Source organism: Rutidosis leptorrhynchoides, chromosome 8, assembly GCF_046630445.1.
Source record: "Rutidosis leptorrhynchoides isolate AG116_Rl617_1_P2 chromosome 8, CSIRO_AGI_Rlap_v1, whole genome shotgun sequence".
NCBI classification, from domain to species: domain Eukaryota; kingdom Viridiplantae; phylum Streptophyta; class Magnoliopsida; order Asterales; family Asteraceae; genus Rutidosis; species Rutidosis leptorrhynchoides.
In genome coordinates, this window is record NC_092340.1 from 12,083,471 (window position 1) to 12,097,687 (window position 14,217).

General features: G+C 34.1%; 1 protein-coding gene across 1 annotated transcript; it reads right to left on the reverse strand.

The window, feature by feature from the left end:
• Positions 1-5,573: 5,573 nt before the first annotated feature.
• LOC139863156 (uncharacterized) lies at positions 5,574-6,044 on the reverse strand. The gene has a single exon (XM_071851804.1). The coding sequence runs from the start codon at positions 6,042-6,044 to the stop codon at positions 5,574-5,576; it is 471 nt and encodes a 156-aa protein (XP_071707905.1).
• Positions 6,045-14,217: the final 8,173 nt, after the last annotated feature.

Here is a 14,217-nt window from a genome sequence, read left to right on the forward strand (position 1 = left end):
ATACGTCCCATGCATAGAGACAAAAATCATTCATATGGATTGAACACCTGGTAACCGACATTAACAAGATGCATATAAGAATATCCCCTATCATTCCGGGAAATCCATCGGACATGATAAAAACGAATTCGAAGTACTAAAGTATTCGGTACTTTGGATGGGGTTCGTTAGGCCCAATAGATCTATCTTTAGGATTCGTGTCAATTAGTAGATCGGTTTACTAATTCTTAGGCTACCAAGCAAAAGGGGCGTATTCGGCTTCGATCATTCAACCATATAATGTAGTTTCGATTACTTGTGTAAAACATTTATAAAAATTGCGCATGTATTCTCAGCCCAAAAATATAAAGGGTAAAAAGGTAAATGAAACTCACCATACTGTATTTCATAGTAAAATACATATAACATCTTTGAACAAGTGTAAGGTTGGCCTCGAATTCACGAACCTAAATTAATTATATATATTTATATGTTGGTCAATATTTGTCTAACAAATTAGGTCAAGTCATAGTGTACCACAATCCTAATGCTCGAGACTAATATGCAAAAGTCAACAAAAGTCAATTTGACTCAAAATGATTTCCAAAATTTATACATGATTATTATATAGTTTAAATATCGTCATTTTATATTTTTAAATATTTTTAAAAGCTTTATTAGAGTAAATAATATTATTCATTTATTAATAAATAAAATTTTATATAAAATATACTTTTATATATCTTAAGTAATAAAATTTATAAAGTTCATTTAACATCATAAAAATAATATGATAGGTAGTATTAATGTAATTATGCTACACGTAGTAAAACATCTTTGTATTACATATTTATTTGATAAAATAATATCGATAATAATAATAGTAAGTAAAAGTTGTATTATTTTGTAATAATAATAATTATTATTCTATTAATAAAAATATCAAAATTTATAATTACTAAAACTGACATTATGATAAAATGATAACTCTAATTATGATAACTTTAATATTTACGATACTTTTTAATATTATCTTTAAAATAATAATTCTATTTAAAATGATAATAATAATGATATTTTATACTAACAATGACATTTCTATTAAAAATGATAATTTTTGTTAAAATAATAGTTTTAATACTAACGATACTTTTAATAATAATAGTAATGATAAAAATAATAAGAACGATAATTTTATCTAAATCAATATCTTATAATATTTTAATTTCATCATGATACTCATACTCATTATTTCCTAATCATTTCGTTTAATAGCTTTTAATCGTCTTTTATATCGTTTTCATAATAATGATAATAATAGTAATCAAAATAATTAGGTGTTATTAGTTTTAATTACAATAATACTAATAATGATAATTACTATGATATTATTAACGATAATACTAATAAATATTTTAATGATAATATAATAATAATAATAATAATAATAACAATAACAATAGCCATTTTTAAATAATGATATATATTAATAATGATGATAATAATAATAATAATAATAATAATAATAATAATAATAATAATAATAATAATTAGATAATAATAATAATAATGCTAATTATAACTTTAACGATAATAACGATAGTAATAATAATAAAAATAATAATTTTAATGATAATTCCTTTTATTGATAAAGATAATAATAATAATAACAATAAGATAAAACTAGAACGACGATAATAACGACGATAATAATAATCATTTTTAATAATAATATCAAATTTCAATTGACTATAACTTCAAATCTGTTCATCGAAACCATTCGATATCTAAATGAAAAGTTCTTAATTTTTCGCTAGCTTTCCAACGACATGCATATCTTATATCTTATCTCAGCCGCATATATAACTAATTCAGGATTCAACATAACCTATCTAATGGCAATATCAAAAGTACAAGCATGCATAATCCTATATACTCGAGCACTAGTGAGGGATACACTATTAGTATGTAAAAATTAAATTATGAGTACTCACGTATCAATATTGAGATTCAATATTGCAGGAAAGGTACGTAGACGCAACGGAGATGATAAACACTAATTTGATCTCACGAGCATACCCCCGAATCATACCCATAACCTCCATAGCTAAAACCCATAATTTCCTTAGCTCTATCCCGCTCTTAAAAGCCGTTTTGAAATAACTCGCTCATGACCTCGTCGTAATATTTTATGTATATTACTAATAATAATGCTACTTAAAATACTAATACTAATAAGATTAATATTAATAAACTTAATATTAATAATAATAATATTAAAAATATATATATAAATATTTATGTTTCTAGGAAGGTGTGTGATGAAATGAGTTACCAGAACCCGAATTTCGTTCGACTTAAATAGATGTTACCCACCTAACCCTCTCATGCGATCGCATGAGAAAGTGAGGGAGGCCTCATGCGATCGCATGAGGTCTTGTTACCAGCTCATATGCACTAAACAAAAAGCCTGCCGACACTCAACTTCGTTTAAGATCTCATTTGTTAACATAAATAATATTAATTAATATATAATATATTAAATCTTTAGAATTAATCAAATATTATATTATATTTACGTGCGTAGTAAAAATGTAATTTTTATTCAAATGACTCGTACGTTGTCACTCGACTCATGTACCACTTTCGGTTTTTCGAACACACTTTCGTACGTTTAGAAAACTAGCCTTTTACGTTACGCGACGTGTACCCTTATTAATAATTTGACTTACTCATCAATAAATTACCTTTTAAAAAAATGTAACTTATAAAATTGAACGTTGTGGTCATTTGCTTCAATAAATCAGTGACTCGTTGTTTATCAAAATATATTATTTTAAATTAGTACGTTTTATGACTAAGTTATATATATTTATATTTTCATTTCAAAATATAAATTTGGGACAATATATAATAAATAGTTTTTCAAAACTAATAATATCCAAATTTATATATCTTGAAATCGTTTAAATAATAAGAAATATTATTTCGTAACATTTGTATTTTTAAAGTTCAAAATTGATATACTTTATTTATATAAAAATGTTTACAAAGACATTTTAATATTCCAATTACTTTATATTCCAAATCATTTTATTACAAAGGTTATAATAGTAGAAGTTGTTATGTCATAAGACGTTCTTAAAAAGTCTATTATATCGAGAAGACGTTTTCGTTTATGAACGTAAAATCATATATGAATCATATCAGGTTTCAAGGTTTTAACTTCTAGTTTAATCATGACTCGTAGGATTAAGTCTAAAGGAAAATCAAACGTAAGGAATCATCTTAATGTAAAATGTCGATCTTATTTAACTTGTCAATATCTATTTTCTAATTTTCCTATATTCCCTAATTTCACTTTCACAATATATAATATGTAGGTTAATTAATTTTATCTTATCAAAGTCACGGGGCAATTATTGTAGGGCATGTATTGAAATTTAACAGGAATTTCTACCAATCTGGCTAGCTCTTGTTACTTGCCACTTTGTCCTTACTCGAAGATCACTTTACCATTTATTCCGAATATCGTTAAAAAGAAAAGGTTTCCTAATTCAAAGTGGACCTCTCAACAGAGACTCGTAATCATAATTCAATGTATCTAATAATTCAATCATTTGATATTATCTTTTAATTCCGTCGATAAACATATAAATACGTTCATGTAAAGTATTATACGTTTAATACTTTGTTAATATTCTCAAGTTATAATATATATATATATATATATATATATATATATATATATATATATATATGTATATATATATATATGTATATATATATATATATGTATATATATATATATATATGTATATATATATATATGTATATATATATATATAATCATATCCATTTATGTATTGGTTCGTGAATCGTCGAAACTTGATCGAGGTTAATTGAATGTATGAACATAGTTAAAATTCTTAACAAACTTTGCTTATCATGTCGGAATAATGTAAAGATTAAAGTTTAAATTTAGTCGGAAATTTCTGGGTCGTCACATGGGTATCCTAGAAAAATACATGGTTTGGAACGTGGCTGAAGTTTGTAAATAGTAGTAGACGGTATGAGAGGGTAACATTGGCATCCAAATATACGTAAATGATCATATGTCGGTTAGCGATTATATAGGCGATGAGTGGGGTGACGTTATTAAGAATTTTGGTAGGTAGAATGTTAAGTAGGTAAGTGGCCATTTCGAGTGCATGGTGCCAAAAGGTGGGGGTACGCCACTATGAGTGAGAAGGGTACGAACAATATTATTAATGGCGCCTATCTTTCTTTCGGCCTTGCCGTTTTGTGGTGAGGTGCAGGGGCAAGAAAATCGAAACACCATGCCTTGGTCTTTACAAAATGTGTGAAATAAGTTATTATTGTATTCAGTGTCGTTGTCACATTGTAAGGATTTAATGGGTAGGGAAAATTGTGTTTGTATGTATTTGTGAAAATGGGCAAAAATATTATATACTTGTGATTTGTTGCCAATGGGAAAAGTCTAAAGATAGTTAGTGTAATCATCAAGAAAGAATACGTAATATTTGTGTCCCAACGAGCTAATAAGTGGGGAGGTCCATATATCGCTATGCACAATTTCAAAAGGAAAAGTAGTACGAGATGATGAATTAATAAAAGGTAGTTTAATATGTTTGCCTAAAACACATGACTCTCATAAACCAGATTTTTTATTAAACGAGCTAACAATAGACTTTTTATTATGAAGTAAATGAAGAATGTTGGCGCCGGGATATCCAAGACGGTGGTGCCAAATATCTTGAGACAAAGCAATAAAAGTAGAAGGAGAGCTAAGTTGTTGAGCAGCAGATTGGGTGAGTGGGTAAAGGTCGCCGGTGCTATCACATCTCATTAGTGGGATCCCTGTCCCGAAATCCTTCACGGTAAAACCAAAAGGGTCAAAAGTAAGAGCAAGGTTATTGCCAGTGGTTAATCGTCGAACAGAAAGTAAATTTTTAATTATGTATGGGACGTGTAGGACATTTTTAATAAGAAAGGTGGGTAAGGTTGGGGTAAGGTGGTGCTTCCTATGCCACGAATGGGAAGTGTATGGCCATTTCCAACAAGAATATGTTTCGGAATGCTCAAATTAAAATAGGGAGAGAGAGTACCTCGATTACCTGACATGTGTGAAGAAGCACCCGAGTCCATATACCAATGATTTTTCGGTGGGCTGAGTGACATCGTATACATAGCTTGTTCAATGTCTGTTGGAGCAATAGAGGGAGTCGGGCTAGTTGATGCTAAATGGGCCTGTGGACGTGGTCCAAGTAAACCAGGATTGCTGTTATTAGGCCGGGTCCAGTTTGTGGTGGGATAGGGACATGGGGTGTTAACAGCCCAATTGTTATTATAACTGTTTGAACCGTTATTTTTCGAAGCCTAATTACTGTATTGATTGCCAAAGTTATTAGGCATGAACCAAGAATTAGAGGGAGTCCAGATATTGTTATTCCACTGTTGCGAGCCAGATCCCCCATTCCAACCATTCCACCCATACCCGTTAAAATTATTTCGACCCCTACCTCTACCGGAGCTCCGACCACCTCTGTTGTTATTCGACCCCGACCACGAGTTTAATTGCTATTATTATTCGAGCGGTGGTAGTTGTTCCTATCACGGTTTCCTGTTGGATTCGGGTTATCTCTGGACTCGGAAGTAGCGATTAGGGCAGAATTGGGTGTGGAGTTGTTCATGGCGGCTTGGCGAGTTTTCATGGTTTCTTCAAGAATTAGTTTCGACCTTGCATCATAGAATGAAGGTAGAGTCTCCATTTGGTTGATATTGGTTGCGGCGGTGCTGTAACTTTCGTTGAGACCGGCAACCATTTGAAGAACCAGGTTTTCAGGTGAGTTTTTCGATCCAACATCGGTCAATTGATCGGCGATGTTTTTTAACTCTTCACAGTAAGCATAACTATTCGGAAAGTTGTCTAGTTTGCAATTCGTAAACTGATTCATGAGAGCAAGTGCTCGAGTGTGTTTGTTGTCATGGAACATGCTCTTCAATCGATCCCAAGCTTTCTTTGCAGTGAGATCGGGTTCCATGATCGTACGAAGTAATTCTTTGGAGATGGTAGCGTAAACCCATTGAAGAACGATGGCATCTTGTCGTTCCCAGGTTTCTTGTGTTATTTCAGTGGCCTTAGAAGAAGTTGCAGGTATGGTTTCGGATGTGAGATGTGTAATCACATCATGTGCTTTGCAATGTATTTTGAATAATTCACTCCAGGTGTTATATTAGCTGTTACCCAACTCTAGTTTAATTGGAACAGAGTGGAGTATGTGATTAATGGGTTGTAATTTGGTGAGATCTGAAGCCATGGAGGAGAAACAGAAGGTGAAGAAATGAGAAAAAAATAACAGGATCGAAAGAGATAGAGAAATAAGAAGGTATAAAGGACCGAGGTTAGTCTGATACCATATTAGAGAAGATGATTGTATATTGAATATGTTTTCTGTATGTTTACAATGATACATGCGTATACTCTTATAGGCTTGGATCGACTTAAGCTCCAAGATATTTAACTAACTCTCAGCTAAACTAGGACACAATATCTTTATCACTAATAACAATATTCTATGAATAATAGCAAAATATAACTAATATATCGTTGACTAATAGTTGCAAATCCTATCTAATATTTTCACAAAAGATTCATGACATTTTCCACGTATGTTTGTGAGGTAAACAGGCCCAAGCCCATTGGGGCAGGTCTAGCCAAAAATCCAGGCCTGATAATAATTGCATCAAAATGCATAAACGAAAGGCAAAAGCCCACTCACAAGCAAGCAACTAACCTTTGAAATGATCTTGAATCTTACCGCACGGGAAATATATGATTTGATTGATTCAACTAGTGAGCAAGCAATTTTTAGATAGATGCATGATTGGTACATACATTAATTCTATGTAATGCAACTAAATGATTCATCAAATAGCACAGAAGTTAATTAGGATCATCATAAGTGGTAGTCAATTCATGAAGGATGTATACATTAAGCAATCGTAATACATCATATGGATCATCAGTTACAATCTCATGTAGATGACAAAGTAAATATGTAGTAGGTAATAGAATGTCTAAGCATTTAGTTGTACACTATCCTTAGAATTGTTACAAGTTTCATAAGTGTTTGCATAACATGTATCATGAAAACTAAGTAAAGTGTAGACACATCAACAAGCATAATAGTTCTCCCACCCCATACAACATATATGATTCTGTTTTTCATACAAGTTCACCGGTGTAGAACAAAATATCTTAAAATTAGGGTTTTAACAAAAACAAAATGAAGAAATTTGGGAGAACTTTCAACAAATATGCACTAAATTAACTGAATCAGTGAACAGAAAAACTGAATAGTAAAAAAATTAGGATTGAAGATTTAAACCATATTCATTTTCATTAAACGGAACAAATCATTTCTAACTCTTGCTCAAACGTGGTACCACGCACATGGTGCTTGTTTCAAACTATTGAGGGAACGTTGGAGCAAGCATACGTGATTTGGGTGAGTGCGATCTTTAAAACATGTAGGTTGATGCATATTTACTGTTTCATTAAAATTGCAATGTAAAAAAAGTATTTTTGACATCTAGTTGATGAATGGGCCAAGAGTTAGAGATGACAATGCTAAGGACTGCCCGGATGGTAGCAGGTTTAACAACCGGTGATGTGACATGGATATACCATACATAACTCCCTAAGGTTTATCACAATCAACACTTTGACCTTGACCAATTATGTAGGATTCGCGGGATAGCCATCAATCAAGCCAAAAACCAATGCTATTCACAATATAAGCAAATTCACCACTATACAAACAAGGTGACATAAAATATAGGCAACAAGCTCAAATCACCATAAAGCTCACAAAATGTACCCAAATTGAGAATGGGTCATGAAAAATAATCAAAATTACCGTTCGCCAAGAATTCCTTCGTGTAAAAAGCATATGTCCCGAAAAGTATGATCCTTTAGTCAACCCCGCGATGGCTATCCCTCTTCCACCTCCATGCCCCCAAAACACCTAATTTTTCGTCAATTCCAAATATGATATCGTCAATTCCATGTTTAGGGTTAAGGTGGGTGCGCCAAAGCGTAGGGGACTGGCTACCCCTATCTTTATGGTCAATCCGGGCATAGGATGACCGGCACTCATCAAGCTTTCTATCACAACTCTATGGTTTCTCTAATAGTAGGGCTAAAGCATTGACGGAGGTTCGTGGAATTAGGGCCCCACGTGGCCAAAATAAGAGATCCATCAATTCCAAATTTTTGGGCGGAATTCGAATTCCTTGACGAGCGGCTAGGGAGACTTTACTCCCTAGATGAGACAAACTTAACTTGGGAGACTTTAACTCCCAAGCTTGGAACAAAAACTTGACTTGAAAGACTTTACTTTCAAGTTTGGTACCCGAGAATACTTGGAAGACTTTAATTCCAAGTGTTTGTTTTTCTACTTTCCACATAACAAGCTTTTATGCTTATTTTAAGAAAAGGTAGGAAGTAGTTACTACCTTTCCGTTAGTTGAAAGATCAATGGGGTGCCATAGCTTTTGGCTATGAGTTATGTTGTCTAGCAACTCTAGCACGAAGCCATTGCTCTTCATCAAGAAGATAGCACACATTGAAGCTCGGTGGCTCCTCTTCCCTCGGTATGATACATCGGTTAAACCATCTTGAAATGATGAGACAACCAATGTCAATATGAAATGGTGTGGATTAGGAAGTGTCCCACACCAAGTAGTACAAAATTCGGGAGACTTTACTCCCTACCAAAATGGATGGACTTGAGTCATCCGGAAGTGTTAAAGCACGAAGCTTTAAACACTTGGTTTTTGAAGCAATGTGCATGAAAGACTTTAACTTTCAAGCACAAGTTAGATTTTTTTCTTTTGATATTAACATTTGGAGCACAAAATCACATGAAAAGTAAAAGACCTTACTTCCACTTGGTATTACAATTGCCAACATAAGGGAAGACTTTACTTCCCCAAAAATTTGAAGCACAATGGAAAAAGACTTTACTTTTTCCAAAAAGTTTGAAAATTTTCACAAGTTTTAACCATTTTAGATGTTTATGATGCAAGTTAATGTGATGGTTAAAAACTTGTCCCAAAAATTGATCAACAATGCAAGTTTTAGCCTTTATAGAGTGTATGTGATAAGTTTATCCCGAAAAAGTTCAAAATGACCCGAGATTTACTCTCCCCTACATTTAGTTTGATGCAATGCCCTCATTGTATTAAACGAAAGAATATTTAGAAAATTGAGGGGCATTTTGAATAAGAATATAGAAGAGAAGAGAAGAGAAAATAAAAACTGGAGTAGATCAATTGATCTTTGTTGTCACCATTCGAGAAAATTAGTCACCAAATAATTGCAAGTCGATGAGCTTGACACCTGAACTTAATGCCAGGCTTGGATCAATCATTTATAATGTGAATCCTGCCACTAAGAACCACAACAAGCAAGAACATACAAACAACCACAAGAATATCCACGCACACGCATTGTTGAATTATTACAAACTTTGAAATGATCATGTGTGATAGTAGCAATATGAGTCTAATACCTCACAACGAATCAATAATTCCATGTTCCACACACACAATGCCAAATGAAGTTAAGTTACATGCCAATTCATAAATTAAATTGTTTCACAAACCATGATGAAGATTGATTACCGAAATTCCACATATTGTTTGTGTGTCACCTCGGGATGTTTACGAATGCATTCTTGATAACCCAAACACTCCATTGGCAACTCATCCGAATCATTGAAATTGACTTTAAAAAACTTAGCGATTCGAGTCACATAGTGACCACCAACACTTGGAAGCTCCGACTTCTCGCCACTTGGGTCAAAAAGATAACTTGCGATGAGGTTTGGAATGTGAATGTGTTTTCTCTTGTAGATACCATGAACCAACCAAATATCAAACATTGTCATCTTATCAACACCCTCCGTTCGGTGGAAAACCGATTTGGCAAAGAACCTTTGGACGCAACGAAGGATGGGGCTTTTGAGTGCTCCCGGAACTTGATTTGTAGGGGTTAAGTTTTCATAACTAATTCTTTTTCATATAATTGAAATTGGTTATTCAAGCTTGCCAAGGTAACTTGCCCATCTTCACTCTCCACTTGAGCCACATTCTTTCTCGCCAAATCTCTAGGTGAAGGTGCCCATTCATATGTATTAATCGCGATGTCCTCTAGTAACTTTTCGGCCGCATTAGGTGAGTTGTACATAAACACTCCACCCGAAGACGAATCAAGATATTGCTTAGTTTGAAAATTTGTACCCCGGTAGAACGTATTGATGTACTCCTTCTTGGTTAGACCATGCGGTGGGCAAGTAAAACACCCCAGATTTGTTTTTTTATTTATTATAAATTACAGCGGAAGACCAATTTATAGATATATAATATAAACATGTGTATACATAAAATCCCATTAGTAATAAACTCATCAGTATATAAATGACCGGGTGTTATATTAAACATTAGAACAACTTTTAATATAAAGGACACGACATCAGAGTTTTCGGCTTTATCAAACATATCTTCCAGCATCCCATCTTCACCTTGACAACTATCATACAACAAATCCATAACCTGCAGGGAAGATGTGGGGGATTAGCACGAAGCTAAGTGAGTGCAACTAACTATAGGCAATAGTATACAGGAACCGTCATACTACTCATGTCACATTGTCTAACACGCAAACATCACCCAAGTGCCGTCTACAGAGACTCTGGCGGGTCGGCCAAACCATTAACCACCAGCTGATCGGACTGGGGCTTACCAGAAGTTCCTCCACCACCGTATGTATATACATAATCCACACGCGACGAACGCGTCATTCACATAGGTATACACCACGGCTGTCTAGGCCACCACATGAGGAACCCAACCCGCAGGTTGATCTCTCCTACCGAGGCCACCACACAATAGGGACGCACTGGGCTCCAGCAGACAAGCATCAACCAACATGCAGTCATCACAATGTACTAACTAACCACAACAATAAGTATATCTAACAAGCATGGCATTCATAATATAACATGCTACTATATACTATATTCTCCAGTTAGTCCCACTCACCGATACGCATCACTCGATAGTCTAATATCATCGAGTCTTTTCCTCGTCTGTATCACCTGAAAACAATACTCACAAGTTAGCAAATCCTATTCCAAATGCTAACAATATTATAATCACAATATATATACATATATACATACATACATATTCCATCAATATACAAACTGCAGCATAACGGCTAACAATCAACACTTAGGTAAAATATCCTGCCCTGGACACACAGTCGGTCGACTGTCTCCTCAATCAGTCGACTGATGTAGACAGTCGGTCGACTGTTGACACAACCGGTCGACTAACTTTCTCAATCGGTCAACTTATTTAGTATTTACACAATCGGCCGAAAGTCATACTCAGTCGGTCGGTTCAACCCTCAGTCGGTCGACTGTCGACCGACAGTCGGCCGACTGTATTCATCTTCCTCAGAAACTGAACAAAGGCTACGGACTTCACGATGAAATCCTCAAATCTCGATCTAGAGCTCGTTTTAAACGCCAAAAATCGACCACAACTTGTTCACTACTTGTTATAGACTCAAAACCCACAACAATTTGACCATAACAACACTTAAATCACTAGTTTTGACACAAATTCAAGCTTTTTACAAAACCCACACAAAACTATGAATTTAACATCGAATTGAACACAAAAACACATGTTACTTACCTTGTTAGAATCAGTAGACAACAAAGAACACGATTCTAAGATCAATTTGAGCTCAAGAACAAGTTTTGATGATTAGGGTTTCAAAGGAGAAAGAATTTGGTACGGGGTATTATTTAGAACATTCAAGAAAATGAAAGAAAAAGCTATCTCCCAGCTTATATATTTAAGCCAAACACCATACCCCATTACACACGGGTATTTACCAGTTATCTAATATCTTTCGTACCTAATTTGAATGCCCTAACGGAGTCCAAATTAAATAAACAAACCTGTTCTGTGACCCTTGTCACAAACTGGTCCTATCCACAACATTAAATAATACAAAATATAAAATTAGAATAAAAGCATATAATAACACCACACAACCTGAGGGTAAAATAGTAATCTAACAGCTAGGCCCGCTTCGAGGGTGTTACAAATCTACCCCCCTTAAAGAGATTCCGTCCTTGGAATCTACTAAGTCATAGCCCACATGGGTCACAGGGAACAAATATCGACACAATTGGTCACACCGGTAGCTACACCAAAACACATCTTAAGATAACAAGCATTACCAAGGTTCATTAGTATTCTCATCTGCCAACCTATAAGCGAAAATCATTAATTTAAATACTCACCGTCACTAAGTCAATGCTAACCCTTTCTGTTACGACCAACTCCAATCATGCAACACACATTCAGATAATTTATCCCGCAATTGTCTATAGCCTCACAATTATCGCTTGAAGGGGTAACCAAGTACCAACAAACAACTGTTTAACAAGGCCGCGCACGTCATCTTTTATCCTAGCGCTATGCTAAGAGGATAACGATTAAATAATTCAACACTAGATGCAATCAACATTCATTCAAATACAAGACAACCCAAAAGTATAATATAGACCCATCATCAACTTAATTGACTTCCACAAAAAGTTTCACATCAAACTGTCACTACACCCTACTTTCTGAAGATACCAACGGTTATATACTGTCAATTTCATTGAATCAGACTGATCCATCAAATTTCGAGATTACCCATAAAGTTAACCCATTAAATCTTATATTCAGTTTATTCTAAGTCATCAGTCTGTTGTCAACGTGTCACATGAAAACGCAACTCAGTTAAGCCCACAATTCTACATCACTAATCAACAAAGATCATGGGTATTACAAATCACCAAAACGGGCCACAACGTAACCTAAGTCAAATCATGTCCTACGGTCATATGCCTTACAAAGCTCCGTCCATTCTCGTAGGTCAAAAGCTAACTTATCGGTCTAAGGCCAAACACATCATCTGCTAGTCTACTATCCAAGTGTCGAGACCCGCTATATGCCGATCTGCAAACTTACTTACTTACATTACACGATATCCGAATCGTTCCTCACATTTTGGTCTAGAAAACAGTCTTTACCACGAGCTAAAGAAATTCAATGCTGACAACCTGCCGCTATCTAATAACTGAACAATTCTAATTTCATCTGAATTCCAAACTTGATCTATCATTAATCTTACAAAATACTACGAAAAATTCCATCTCATGTCTAGGTTTTACACACTAACTCTCGAGTCACTACTAATGACCCACTACGTGATATCTGTTAATCATGATTTGCGGTTATCCCCGAGTCACCTTCATAGAATTTCCTAGATCAACTCACTCTAAAACACTGAATAATGGATATCATTTACCTTAGAATACACAAACTTAGCTAATAACATAGCCAAATCAACTCGAATTACACTAAATTACTCAAACTCCGTAATTTAATACCTGTTTCAATCCCCGATATTCAAGAATTCCGTTGAAATTCCCTTATCTGGTTCAATATTCACCCAATTATTCAACGACTAAAAACGTGATTCTGGTCAACTCAATCATTGTAGAAATGATTACCAACCCAATTTTCAAATTAATTCAATCATTACATCACAAATCTTGAGTAAAGAATAATCGTCCACACATTCTTAATGTAATTATCCAACTATTAATTTCCTCAAGTAACATCAATACACATGCCCAACACTGCTACAGTTACATCAGAAAAATCGTCACTTGGTTAAAGTGCTACCAGAGCTCGCAATTAAATACCTAGATCAAATTTGATATTTAAGGGTTTCGTCATAAATCACTTATCTAAGTTGATACTTACCCAAAATTCATCACTTAAAACCTGATTTTATTCATATCATCATCATTAGAAGAAACACTTAAAAATGCAATATTAAATCAACATTAATCATTCGAATCATGGATTTCAAGTCAACGATATCCACCCCACAAGCAATAAACATCCATCTAACAATTGAGTCCGTCAAATGATATCAATACACGCGTTTGACACCACTGAAACTATCTCTGCATCGACTTTATTTTGCTTTGAACTTCATCAGAACTCAAAACTAAGACTTATTCGATCATCAATAGCCTAGGTTTAAATATTGTTCAACTAACATTACTA